At 41.0% G+C, this 12,774-nt stretch overlaps 1 protein-coding gene across 2 annotated transcripts in view; it reads left to right on the top strand.

Moving 5' to 3' along the window:
- The window catches only part of samd8b (sterile alpha motif domain containing 8b), a 66,387-nt gene that overhangs the window by 46,833 nt on the left and 6,780 nt on the right, over positions 1–12,774 (top strand). For both annotated transcript variants that reach the window (XM_043678893.2, XM_043678894.2), the window contains 3 exons: positions 3,143–3,238; positions 6,128–6,245; positions 6,720–6,870. In XM_043678893.2, coding sequence (XP_043534828.1) covers positions 3,143–3,238; positions 6,128–6,245; positions 6,720–6,870 — 365 coding nt within the window. The remainder of the gene's footprint in view (positions 1–3,142; positions 3,239–6,127; positions 6,246–6,719; positions 6,871–12,774) is intronic.

Genomic DNA, 12,774 nt, shown 5'->3' on the forward strand with positions numbered 1-12,774 from the left:
TTCACAGTCTGCCTTTGATCTTACTGTGGTCACTAAACGTGCTATGTGGCCATTTCTCATATCTATAACCTACCCTCATCTGATAATTCTCCAAGTACTTAGTGATCCTCCAAACCTGCTCTGTTTTGCATCTGTGGCTGCTTTGACTCAACCTCAATGCTGTGTTCAACAATCCAGTCTTAAGCTTGGAAATATGTTTGCCTCTCATATTTTTTTGTAAGGCCCTCTGTAAAGGCCACTTCTTTCAGCTATTTTCCAGATGTCGTAATCAAGAGTGTTTTTTGGCTTAGTGTTGATTTTTCTCTGAGCATTCACCTCTTTTTGTGGTATAGTTGTCCCTGAAATGTCATGAGATTTTTTTTCCTCCCATGTTGGTATTATATAAATAAAAGTTGTTGATATACTCAACTGTAAAATTACTTGACCTTTGTTGATGATGATTTAATAGTTCATTCCATAAACAAAGCAGAGAATGGTGTGCCCCTCTCTCCAATAAATTCTCCAGTTACTGGGCATCTTCAGTTAATGTAGCAATAATGTTTTTCTTATGTAATTTTCTTGCTTTAGTTGGTAATAAATTTTGCTGTTGGTGGAATTTGTTTCTGCTTTCAAGGGGCTGCATTTTTAATACAAGTTATTTGAGAAAATATTTATTTTAATCTTTTGTCCTAATGCTATTTCCTAGATGGACACAAACTATTGACTGTTGTATATTAATCATGAGTCAGAAGCAAGATGAATTTGCTATATTTAGGAACAATGCATTAAAAATTCCAAATTTCTTTATAGAATTTGATCACCATTCTTAGCAGTTATGAACACAAGCAAATGAACAACATTTTTAAGGTAAATTTCAACTGGTTTTAGGCAGACCTTTACCTAAGATCCTGAAGTCAAGATAACAGCTTGCAATTATATAGTACCTTTTTGTTTGCTGAGCCCGATCACCTTCAGCTGCTTCATCAATGACCTTCTCTTCTTCATAAGGTCAGAAGCGACAATGTACAATTATCAGAGCATTGTTCAGCACTATTTATGACTCTTCATGTACTGAAGCAGTCTATGTAGAAACATAACAAGATTTGGAGAGTATCCTGGTTGGGCTGAATGATGGCGAGTAACATTTGCACCACACGTACCGGGCAATGACCATCTTCGCCAAGAAAGACTATTGTCCCTTGACATTCCCCCATTACCAACACTCTAGGGATTACCATTGACCAGAAGCTGAACAGGACTTGCACTCTGCGGACAAGAATAGGTCAGAGGCTAGGAATCCTATACCAAGTAACTCACATCCTGACTCCCCAAGGCTTGCCCAACATCGACAAATCAGGCGTGTGATGGAATTTACCCCACTTGTTTGGATGAGTGCAGCTTGGCACTATCCAGGAAAAAACAGCTTATTTGAACAGCACCATATTCAGTCCCTCCACCACCAGTAACCAGTAGCAGCAGTGTGTGCCATCTACAAAATATACTGTAGAGATTCATCAAGGCTTCTTAGACACCACCTTCCAAACCCACAAACATTGCCATCTAGAAAGGCAAGGGCAGCAGACATAGGAACACCACATGCAAGTTCCCCTCCAAGTTGCTTCACTTGAAATATATCATTGTTCCTTCAGTTTTACTGGGTCAAGATTCTGGAACCCCTTTCCTAGCAGCATTTTGGGTATACCTAAAATAAATGGACTGCAGCGGTTAAAGAAGACAGGTCACCACCACCTTTTCAAGGCAACTTGTGATGGGCAAAATATGCTCGCCTCGCCAGTGATGCACATATATCATGAATGAATAAAGTAAGGCGCTTCACAGGAGTGTATTCAGAAACATACTGACTGAGAGTCAAGGAGGAAATCTTTGGTGATGATGCAACTTTACCAAAGAAGTACTTTAAGTGCTATCTTAAGGTGAGAGAGTTAGTGAGTTTTGGGTTGTAATTCCAGAATGGAGGGACGAGACTTCTGATGGTATGGTCACCATTGGTGGATTGAAGGAAATGGTAAATGCACGAGAAACCAGAATTGGAAGGCCAGAGGAGTTTACAAAAATAGTGAGTGTAGGGGCTTTGGAAGAATTTGAAAATCTAAATGAAACGTTTAAGTGGAAACATTGCTGTACCTGGAACCAATGTAGGTCAGTCAGCAGAAGCCAGATTGCTGTTGAGTTGTACTGCAGATGAAAATGTCGATGTCACACAGAGCACATTTCAAAGTGTAACAATTTTACGATCTGTTCTTTAGTCTACTTTGAACACATCCAAGTTGAGGCTCTTTTTTTAAAGATTAGATTCCCTACAGTGTGGAAACAGGCTTGTTTAGAAACATGGCTCTTGTGAACCTTGTGTTTTGAGCTTGATGTTGCAATCATTTTATTTCTAAGATATTTTTCAAAGTTTATTTTACTGTTTGCCATTCTATCAAGTTTTTGTTTTAAAGTACTCATTTGTTCAGCTCTTACTGAGTAAGAAGCTCTGTTGAAATGTTTCAATTATATCTTGTTTGTTTACTTCAGACATCTGGGTTGTATGTTAAATAAGGGACAATTGATTTTGAAATTACAGCAAACAATTCATAGATTGAAACAGCCCCTTTTGAATTATGATGAACATGTTCATCTAATTGATGTAACTAACAGTCGATTATAACAACAATGTCTTGAGGTGCCCCAACTGTGTTCATAGCAAGAAAGGACTAGTATAGCCCTACAGTGTTACCACTTCTTATTTCATTCATCTCATTCAGCACTGATTTGAATTCAAACCTACATGCTTTATCTGATCTTCGTCACGAGTAAAAAAAAACCAGTGGTTGAAATTCCTGATTTTCTCTTCTGCTTCATTTGGCTTCTGCTGCAAATAATACTTCTGTTTAATTGAAGCAACTGTTTCTCTGACAAAATAGGGTTATGTTCTGAGCTTCTCTTGTCTTACATTTTTGTACTGATTACTGGTGAAAAATGGAGAAAGGTGGTGAATAACCCTTTATGTTGAATGGTCTTTAAACTTCTGAAATTTGTTTTTATTGAGACTGATCATGCCATGCAATTTATCAATTCCTAAAAATAAAAGAAAATACTTTCCTAAATTAAATATATTCCCAAATATACATTATTTTTATTTTGCTGTTTTTGTTGGCAGTGTCCCTAGAATACCCTGGGCATTCGCAATGGCTGAAGTCTGCGGTGTTGTGCTCTGCACCATTTGGTTGTTGCTTTTGCTGCTTCATAAGCATCGGTAAGTTTCAGGCTTCCTTATATTGGGTTTTGATTATTACAAGCATGTTTTTCAGCGAAAATGTTGAAATCTTGATTTTTACTGTGGATCTTCGGAGCTGGCTAAAGAAAAATCAGAGAAGTGGGAGAAAAGCATGTCAAAGAACTTCTCGTTCCATTCTGAAAGCATACCAATGCAGGTGATGAACTGTGAGGAATTGACCATGCAAATCTATGTTTAATTGTTTTTTGAGACTCAGGATGTTTAAGATACATCAATAATTCTTTCTGAAGCAATCCATTTTATTTGTTAAAAAGACAACAAAGCTATGTTCTGAAAAATTGAATCCTACACCCCTTTCCTGAAAATTGTTGCCAATTGCTAGTTTAGTGCAATGATCTTTCATGATTTTTACCTGCTCTGCAAAATTGGAGAAAAGAAACTTTTTCTCAGAAATTGCAATAGGATTGGTGAGCACTTTTTAAATTGCAAGTTACTGTCTGTAACCTTTCCAAGTTGCCCTTCTCAGCAGGTACTTTTTTTTTCAGTTTCATGGTCAGATTAGTTTCCTTCCAAAATATTCAACAATATGTCAATCTGTATTTTTTAAAATATTCTTTGCTACCAAACAATGAAGCATGAAATCACAACTGAAAGATTAGTATTTTGAAATAGTATTAAAATATGTAAAATAATTTCAACAATTAACTTTTGAAAGATACAATTTTAGAATGGACAGTAGTTAATACAGTATTTATATTATAGCTGTAATAGTTTAAAGCTAATCTTTTGCCTGAAAGAAAAACAAATTTGATCTTGTGATGTGGCAAAGACCAGCCAAATCAGGAAGGTCCCAATTTGATTCCCTATCATAAACTAAATAGGTTCAAGGCAGTTGAATGGCAGTTAGTAATTATTAGTATTAAATTATGAGGCATCCCATACTAATGTCTTTCCAGAGGCTTCACTTGGAGTGGCTTCAGTGTATGAACATGGAGTGAAAACATGTTGGGATTTATATTAGGCTTATAGTTCTATTGTTTCCACTCCCCATCTTATCACCCTCATCACTAGTAACTCCAACTATGTAGCTTGTATGTGAAGACTTTGCCTTTAAGCTCTCACATTTTAGAAGTTATTCATTTTTTGGGAGAGCGATTGAAGTAAAAAGGAGCAGCTTATAAGATAAGATGTTAAAACGTCAAGAGAAGTGCACGTGGTGTTTTAATTCATATGATGTCCTTCCAGGAATATAGCATAATGAGTTTTATGCCCCATATTTCGGTAGACATTATATGATGAACTGATGTGTTACTAAAGCTATTTGCATGCGTTCTCCCTGGGTAACTGATGCTTGGCTATCCCAGTTCTCTGCGCAACTGCTGACTTCTTTATCACCTGGATAACCCAAAGTTTCAAAACATCTCACCTGGAATGTTGAATTTCTAACTAAAAGCAGTCAATCTGATTTAATTCTGTGGGAGAAACATATGACTGAGTTGAGAATATACTGTGCGGGAAGTAACAGCCTAAGTTGGCTTACTCTGGAATAAATTGCATCATAATCATTCAGTTGGAACAAGAATGTGAACATTTTGAAAATGTATGGCTTTGCAATCAGCAACCATTACTGATACCATAATTAAACTAATGTTTCACTGAAACTTCTATTTGGCTGCAGAAATACTATAGAAACTTACTTAGTGTTACAGACATGCGAATTGGAAGCAGGAGTAGGCCATTCAGTCCCTTTAGTTTACTATGCTGTTGTACGATAATGGCTGATCTGATTGTAATATCAAGTTTACATTCCTGCCTATCCTTGATAACCTTTCACCCTCTTGCATAGCAAGAATTTAACAACCTCTGCCTTAAAAATGTTCAAGGATTCTTCTTCTACCACCTTTCCAAGGAGAAAGTTCCAAAGACTCGTAACCCTCAGAAAAAAAATACTCCCACTGTCTGTTTTAAATGGACAACTCCTTATCCTGATCGTGAGGCTGACCAGTAAAGGAAACTGAAGTAGGAATGCTTTTCAGTTGATTTTTGACAGGTTTATTGGAGCCACAGAGGGGATCTTTGCTCCCCATCTGTTCAGTGATAACATCAAAAGTGAAATAATTTACCCATCTCACTTTTATTCCCCAAAAGAAATCAACAATCAAAAGCAAAAATCCGATAGTTTTGAAAGAATTTGTTAAACTTCTTAGGTTTTCTAGTTCAGGGGAGAAAAAAATTAAATGCTCTGATATGAGCTATCCTGTTATGATTTCACACCTGCAGTTGGAGTGAGCTTGTGACCTTGCCTGTGCTGCAGTGCCAAATGAATGATGTATTCAAATAAGAATTTTCAAATTGGGAGGTATCATTTATATTCTCAAAGAGTATGCAGGGTCTTCATGGGTTGCAAACTAACTTACTCTTAGTTAATAGGATAGAGAGAGTCCACCACAGATGGGGACATAGCTTTAAAGAGAACATATTTTAATACTTTTTTTAAAAGTTAGGTGATGTTATTGATGCTGAGGATCTACTGTGATCAGTACTACCAGTAAAATTGGACAGGAACAATGCATAAAATCAATAGTATTCAGTGTTTTGGTAGCAGGTCAAGGGAAAGTGAGTCTCTTCTGAGAGGATTGGGAAATATAATTTGGAGATGCCGGTGTTGGACTGGGGTGTACAAAGTTAAAAATCACACAACACCAGGTTGTAGTCCAAGGTTTAATTGGAAGCACACTAGCTTTCGGAGCGACGCTCCTTCATCAGGTGATTGTGGATTTCATCAGGGAAATATAAATATGTTTTGAATGTAATGATAAAAATGAATATTAGTGAAGTTAGAATTGTGGACTGAACTGCATTGCTTATTAACTGTATTTTTGGCTGTTTTTCTTCATGACACTATAGGTCTATCTTATTTCGTCGCATGTGCAGCCTGATGGGAACAGTGTTCCTATTGCGTTGTGTTACTATGTTTGTTACCTCACTTTCTGTGCCTGGCCATCATCTGCAGTGTTCTGGAAAAGTAAGTTTGTCTAAACCATGCTGAGCAAACAATTAGTTGGACAATAAGATGGCTCATGGTTGTAATGTTAAAAATAAATTTATTGCAAGAGTTCTTCATGGTTAATTAAATAATTGACCTTTAATTTGCACAAGTTTAGTTTGAGATCATAAGTTAATAAAAGAAAAGTGACCACATCAAATTTCTACACCATTTCAGGTTCAAATACACAAACTTTGCCCTTTATAGTCAACTTTGCAGTGACAAAGATACAAAGCAACTTATTGTATCAGTAAATGGAACACTGTGAGAATTCACTTGAATTTTTTAAAGCATTGTATAGGGTCACCCGAGCCCAGACAGGCGCCGTCCATATCATAATAATACAAGCATTGTCTAAACTCCTGCAGTTTTGAAGAAGTTGTAAATCAACAACTAGATGTCTCAATAAAAACTGTGGAGTAGTTACTCAACAATGTATATTTTCTTTTTCAGTTGTATGGAGATGTATGGGCCAAGTTTCAACGGGCACTTGCAATTTGGAGTGGTTTTGGAATGACTCTAACAGGCGTGCATACTTGTGGAGACTACATGTTCAGTGGCCACACAGTTGTTATTACCATGCTTAACTTCTTTGTCACAGAATGTAGGTACAAAACACACTTGTCTGTCATTAGTACCATAATGGGGTATTGACCTTTATTAAGAAAAGGCAATGACTTGCCAGCAATGATGATGTTAATGCAGTGACTCAAACAAATGTGTTTGGTGAGTCAGATCTTGGAAACAAATATTTGAAGGGTTTCATTGTTTGAATGGATTTATTGTGAATCAGTAAATATCAAATGTTCCTATTTGAGTCTCATATTTAAAGAAGGCCTGATACAATTGTTGAATACCATTTCTTCTTTCTTGGGACGTGGGTGTCAGTGGAAAGGCAGCATTTGTTGTCCATCCCTAGTTTCTCTTGAACTGAGAAACTTATTGGGCCATTTCCAAGCATGGTCAAGGGTCCCCATATTGCTGCTGTTGTCTGAAGTCACATGTAGGTCAGGCATTTTAAGTAGCCTGTTTTTTTTTGTTTTGAAGGAAAAAGGTCTTCTGATGTCCAAACAAAAATATGATTGTGTGTAAATATGTTTATTAGATTAATTTCTTACTGTTAACTCCTAACAAACTATTTTTGTTGTCTGAGGTTCCAGATAAGTACAGTATGTACAAGAGAGGATTAAATACATTGATAGGGTGAGATGAAGTAGAAGTGGGTGGGGCTCAGTACGTAGGCCAGTTGAACTAGAATGATGTATTTCTGTATTATGACCTACATGTAATTTAGATTTTGCAGTAGTAAGATTATTTTGTTCCAACTTATTTATTGAACCATCCAGTTTCATTAAGGCATCTTTAATCCTTAAACTGCCAAACATCAAATACTCTTGATCACAAAGTGGATGAAAACCCATCAGCGAGTTCAACTCTGCACCCAATAATTAAGTTGATAGCACAGAATGTCAGGCGGGGTGTGTACTGCATACGTTTTAACGCCCAAATGTGACACTGCCCTGCAATTATATTTTGTGCGGTGCCAAACCCAGCAGTGAGACATTGAGAAATATGTGTCTCCCTGTGCCGCTGGTCTAAGACCAGGATTTGGTTCTAGTCTTTGCGTTGCAGAGTGGAAAGTGCAGTGATTGTGAGGTTGCAGTGTAAATGCATGAGCGCACGAACTAGTATTCCTGAATTTGTATAAGTCTTTCATGTCAAAAACTGACTGAAATCATCACGAAACCTAATGAAAGTACCGTGAATTAATTTCGGAAACTAGTCTTGTACTGCCGGAGCTCTGACACAAGAGCGCCCTCTGACGTAAACAAAAACCAGAATAACTGCTGAAGCTAGTCGCTGTCAGTTGTTCTTAAATTTGAGAAAGACGCCGACTCTTTTGCAGGGTTCTGTCCTGGTCTTTATGAAGCTAGTAATCTGAAGTGCAACAAAATGCTGAAGGCGCTCAACAGGTTAGTCAATTACTATGGAGAATAGAGAGGTTCCTGCAACAGATGCTTTAACAGTAAGCTTCCCCAAAGGTAAAATATTGTTTCGAATATTTGTTTCACACATAATCTGAATTTTCCGAGAGTCCCCCCCATTTATTGATGCAGATTATTTGCATTTGTATTTGCTCCCATATCTGTTAGTCATCATGCTGACATGGAATTATAGCACCTTTCCTTCAGTGTGGCTGGGTAAAAGTTCTGGAATTTGCACGCTTACAGCATTATTGGTGTACCTGTGCCAAATGAATGGCAGCAGTTCAAGAAAGCAACCCATCACCATCTTCTGAAGGACAGCTAGGCTTGCTGGCCTAGCCAGTGAAATCCATGTCCTATTTCTAAATAATAAAAAGTCCCAACTCCTGTTTGGATAGTGATCATTTGAGTATGGTTCCATGAGGATAAGTGCTAAAAATGTGTTGCTGGAAAAGCGCAGCAGGTCAGGCAGCATCCAAGGAGCATGAGCCCTTCTTCAGGAATGAGGAAAGTGTGCCAAGCAGGCTAAGCTAAAAGGTAGGGAGGAGGGACTTGGGGGAGGGGCGTTGGAAATGCGATAGGTGGAAGGAGGTCAAGGTGAGGGTGATAGGCCGGGGTGGGCGTGGAGAGGTCAGGGAGAAGATTGCAGGTTAGGAAGGTGGTGCTGAATTCGAGGGTTGGGACTGAGACAAGGTGGGGGGAGGGGAAATGAGGAAACTGGAGAAATCTGTGTTCATCCCTTGTGATTGGAGGGTTCCTAGGCGGAAGATGAGGTGCTCTTCCTCCAGCTGTCGTGTTGCTATGGTCTGGCGATGGAGGAGTCCAAGGGCTTGCATGTCCTTGGTGGAGTGGGGTTGAAGTGTTGAGCCACGGGGTGGTTGGGTTGGTTGGTTCGGGTGTCCCAGAGGTGTTCTCTGAAACGTTCCGCAAGTAGGCGGCCTGTCTCCCCAATATAGAGGAGGCCACATCGGGTGCAGCGGATGGAGTAAATGATATGTGTGGAGGTGCAGGTGAATTTGTGGCGGATATGGAAGGATCCCTTGGGGCCTTGGAGGGAAGTAAGGGGGGAGGTGTGGGCGCAAGTTTTGCATTTCTTGCGGTTGCAGGGGAAGGTGCCGGGAGTGGAGGCTGGGTTGGTGGAGGGTGTGGACCTGACGAGGGAGTCACTGAGGGAATGGTCTTTTCAGAACGCTGATAGGGGAGGGGAGGAAATATATCCCTGGTGGTGGGGTCCGTTTGGAGGTGGTGGAAATGACGACGGATGATACGATGTATATGGAGGTTGGTGGGGTGGTAGGTGAGGACCAGTGGGGTTCTGTCCTGGTGGCGATTGGAGGGGCGGGGCTCAAGGGTGGAGGAGCGGGAAGTGGAGGAGATGCGTTGGAGAGCATCGCCGACCACGTCTGGGGAGAAATTGCGGTCTTTGAAGAAGAAGAAGGCCACCTGGGTTGTTCGGTATTGGAACTGGTCCTCCTGGGAGCAGATGCAGTGGAGACGAAGGAATTGGGAATATGGGATGGCGTTTTTACAGGGGGTAGGGTGGGAGGAGGTGTAGTCTAGGTAGCTGTGGGAGTCAGTCGGTTTATAGTCAATGTCCGTGTTGATTCGGTCGCCCGAGATAGAAATGGAGAGGTCTAGGAAGGGGAGGGAGGAGTCTGAGACAGTCCAGGTAAATTTGAGGTCAGGGTGGAAGGTGTTGGTAAAGTGGATGAACTGTTCAACCTCCTCGTGGGAGCACGAGGCAGTGCCGATACAGTCATCGATGTAGCGGAGGAAAAGGTGGAAGATGGACTGTTCCACATATCCTACGAGGAGGCAGGCATAGCTGAGGCCCATGCGGGTGCCCATGGCTACTCCTTTGGTTTGGAGGAAGTGGGAGGATTGGAAAGAGAAGTTGTTCAGAGTGAGGACCAGTTCAGTCAGTCGAAGGAGGGTGTCAGTGGGAGGGTACTGGTTGGTATGGCGGGAAAGGAAGAAGCGGAGGGCTTTGAGTCTAGATTAGATTAGATTAGATTACTTACAGTGTGGAAACAGGCCCTTCGGCCCAACAAGTCCACACCGCCCCGCCGAAGCACAACCCACCCATACCCCTACATGTACCCCTTACCTAACACTATGGGCAATTTAGCATGGGCAATTTAGCATGGCCAATTCACCTGACCTGCACATCTTTGGACTGTGGGAGGAAACCGGAGCACCCGGAGGAAACCCATGCAGACACAGGGAGAACGTGCAAACTCCACACAGTCAGTCGCCTGAGGCGGGAATTGAACCCGGGTCTCTGGCGCTGTGAGGCAGCAGTGCTAACCACTGTGCCACCGTGCCGCCCACGAGTCCTTCGTGATGGGGGATGGAGGTGTACAGGGACTGGATGTCCATGGTGAAGATAAAGCGTTGGGGACCGGGGAAGCGAAAATCATGGAGGAGGTGGAGGGTGTGGGTGGCGTCCCGAACGTTGGTGGGGAGTTCTTGGACTAAGGGAGAAAGGACTGTGTCGAGGTATGCAGAGATGACACATTTTCAGCTCTGATCTCCAGCATCTGCAGTCCTCACTTTCTCCATGAGGATAAGTGCCTAGGTACCTCAGCCAACTACACATATTTCAGGTCTAAGCCTTGTTTGTGAGCTTCAATGTCTTAACATAGTGTCTTTAACACACTTCACACAAGATCACATCCTATATTTAAAAATATATATATATATATACCTTCAAAATTAATGCCTGTCTCACTAACCATTTGGAATGGTGGTTAATATCATGGTTGCTCATCCCCACAACAGTGAGGATCATCCCTTGTTCATTGAGTTTGTCTTCTGATCTACTGCATCGCTGATAGTCATTCCCCTCCAGATGGGACCTCAGCTGCTCATGGGGTGGTTCCTGCACCCTGTCTTCCCAGGCTTTCTGCCAGCCCAGCATAGCTGTATAATTTTTACCGATCTCAGTCTCTCCTATGAATCTTACCTTCTTACTGAACTGAGCCTGTAAGCCAATGGTTTCAGTTTAAAAGCTTTCGTATTTGACAAGTCCACAAACTTTGCACTAAAAGTAGATTCAAAGGCAAATAGGAAAATATTAAAGGTAATAGTTTCACTGTTACCTGTAAATAGTTGATTTATAAGTCTTGCACTTTTTTGGTATAAAACATTTTCCTGACATAGGCTGTTGTAAATATAAATGGACAGAAGCAAAGATTTTAAAATTAAGTTTGAGTTTGTTTTATCGAAAGAAAATAAAGAACTTCACCAATTTTCCTAACACTGCCCATAACACACAACCTCTGCACAGAGCTTTAACGTAATCACTTCACTGTCTAAGCTCTGTAAAATGCTTTGAAATATCTGGTAGTTGTGAAAAGCACTATATAAATGGAAATACTTTTTTCTCTTTCCTCAAATTATGCTGCAGAAACTGTTTCTGTGCCCATCCATTACTCTCTAGTATGGATGTTATCATGGACATGAGAAACTCCACATCTCTGTCAGATTTTGCAGACTTTCAGGGCATTCAGCCATTCATAACCTAGACACCAATCAGCATTTGACCAGCCTTGGCCTGAGCCACAGAAAATGTACAGGATAGAGATGAAGTGTTATAGAGTCATAGAGAAGAAGTGTTATAGAGTCATAGAGATGCACAGCATGGAAACAGACCCTTCGGTCCATGCCGACCAGATGTCCCAACCCAACCTAGTCCCACCTGCCAGCACCCGGCACATATCCCTCCAAACCCTTCCTATTCATATACCCATTCAAATGCCTTTTACATATTTCAATTGTACCAGCCTCCACCACATCCTCTGGCAGCTCATTCCATACACGTACCACTCTCTGTGAAAACGTTGCCCCATAGGTCTCTTTTATATCTTTCCCCTCTCACCCTAAACCTGTGACCTCTAGTTCTGGACTCCCACACCCCAGGGAAAAGACTTTGCCTATTTACCCTATCCATGCCCCTCATAATTTTGTAAACCTCTATAAGGTCACCCCTCAGCCTCCGACGCTCCAGGGAAAACAGCCCCAGCCTATTCAGCCTCTTCCCTATAGCTCAAATCCTCCAAACCTGGCAACATACTTGTAAATCTTTTCTGAACCCTTTCAAGTTTCACAACATCTTTCCGATAGGAAGGAGACCAGAATTGCACGCAATATTCCAACAATGGCCTAATCAATGTCCTGTACAGCTGCAACATGACCTCCCAACTCCTGTACTCTGACAAATAAATGAAAGCATACCAAACGCCGCCTTCACTATCCTATCTACCTGCGATTCCACTTTCAAGGAGCTATGAACCTGCACTCCAAGGTCTCTTTGTTCAGCAACACTCCCTAGGACCTTACCATTAAGTGTATACGTCCTGCTAAGATTTGCTTTCCCAAAATGCAGCACCTCGCATTTATCTGAATTAAACTCCATCTGCCACTTCTCAGCCCATTGGCCCATCTGGTCCAGATCCTGTTGTAATCTGAGGTAACCCTCTTCGCTATCCACGACACCTCCAATTTTGATGTTATCTGCAAAC

Source organism: Chiloscyllium plagiosum, unplaced genomic scaffold (genome assembly GCF_037043375.1).
Source record: "Chiloscyllium plagiosum isolate Xiang-an unplaced genomic scaffold, Cpla_swu_hap1 HiC_scaffold_43, whole genome shotgun sequence".
NCBI lineage: Eukaryota > Metazoa > Chordata > Chondrichthyes > Orectolobiformes > Hemiscylliidae > Chiloscyllium > Chiloscyllium plagiosum.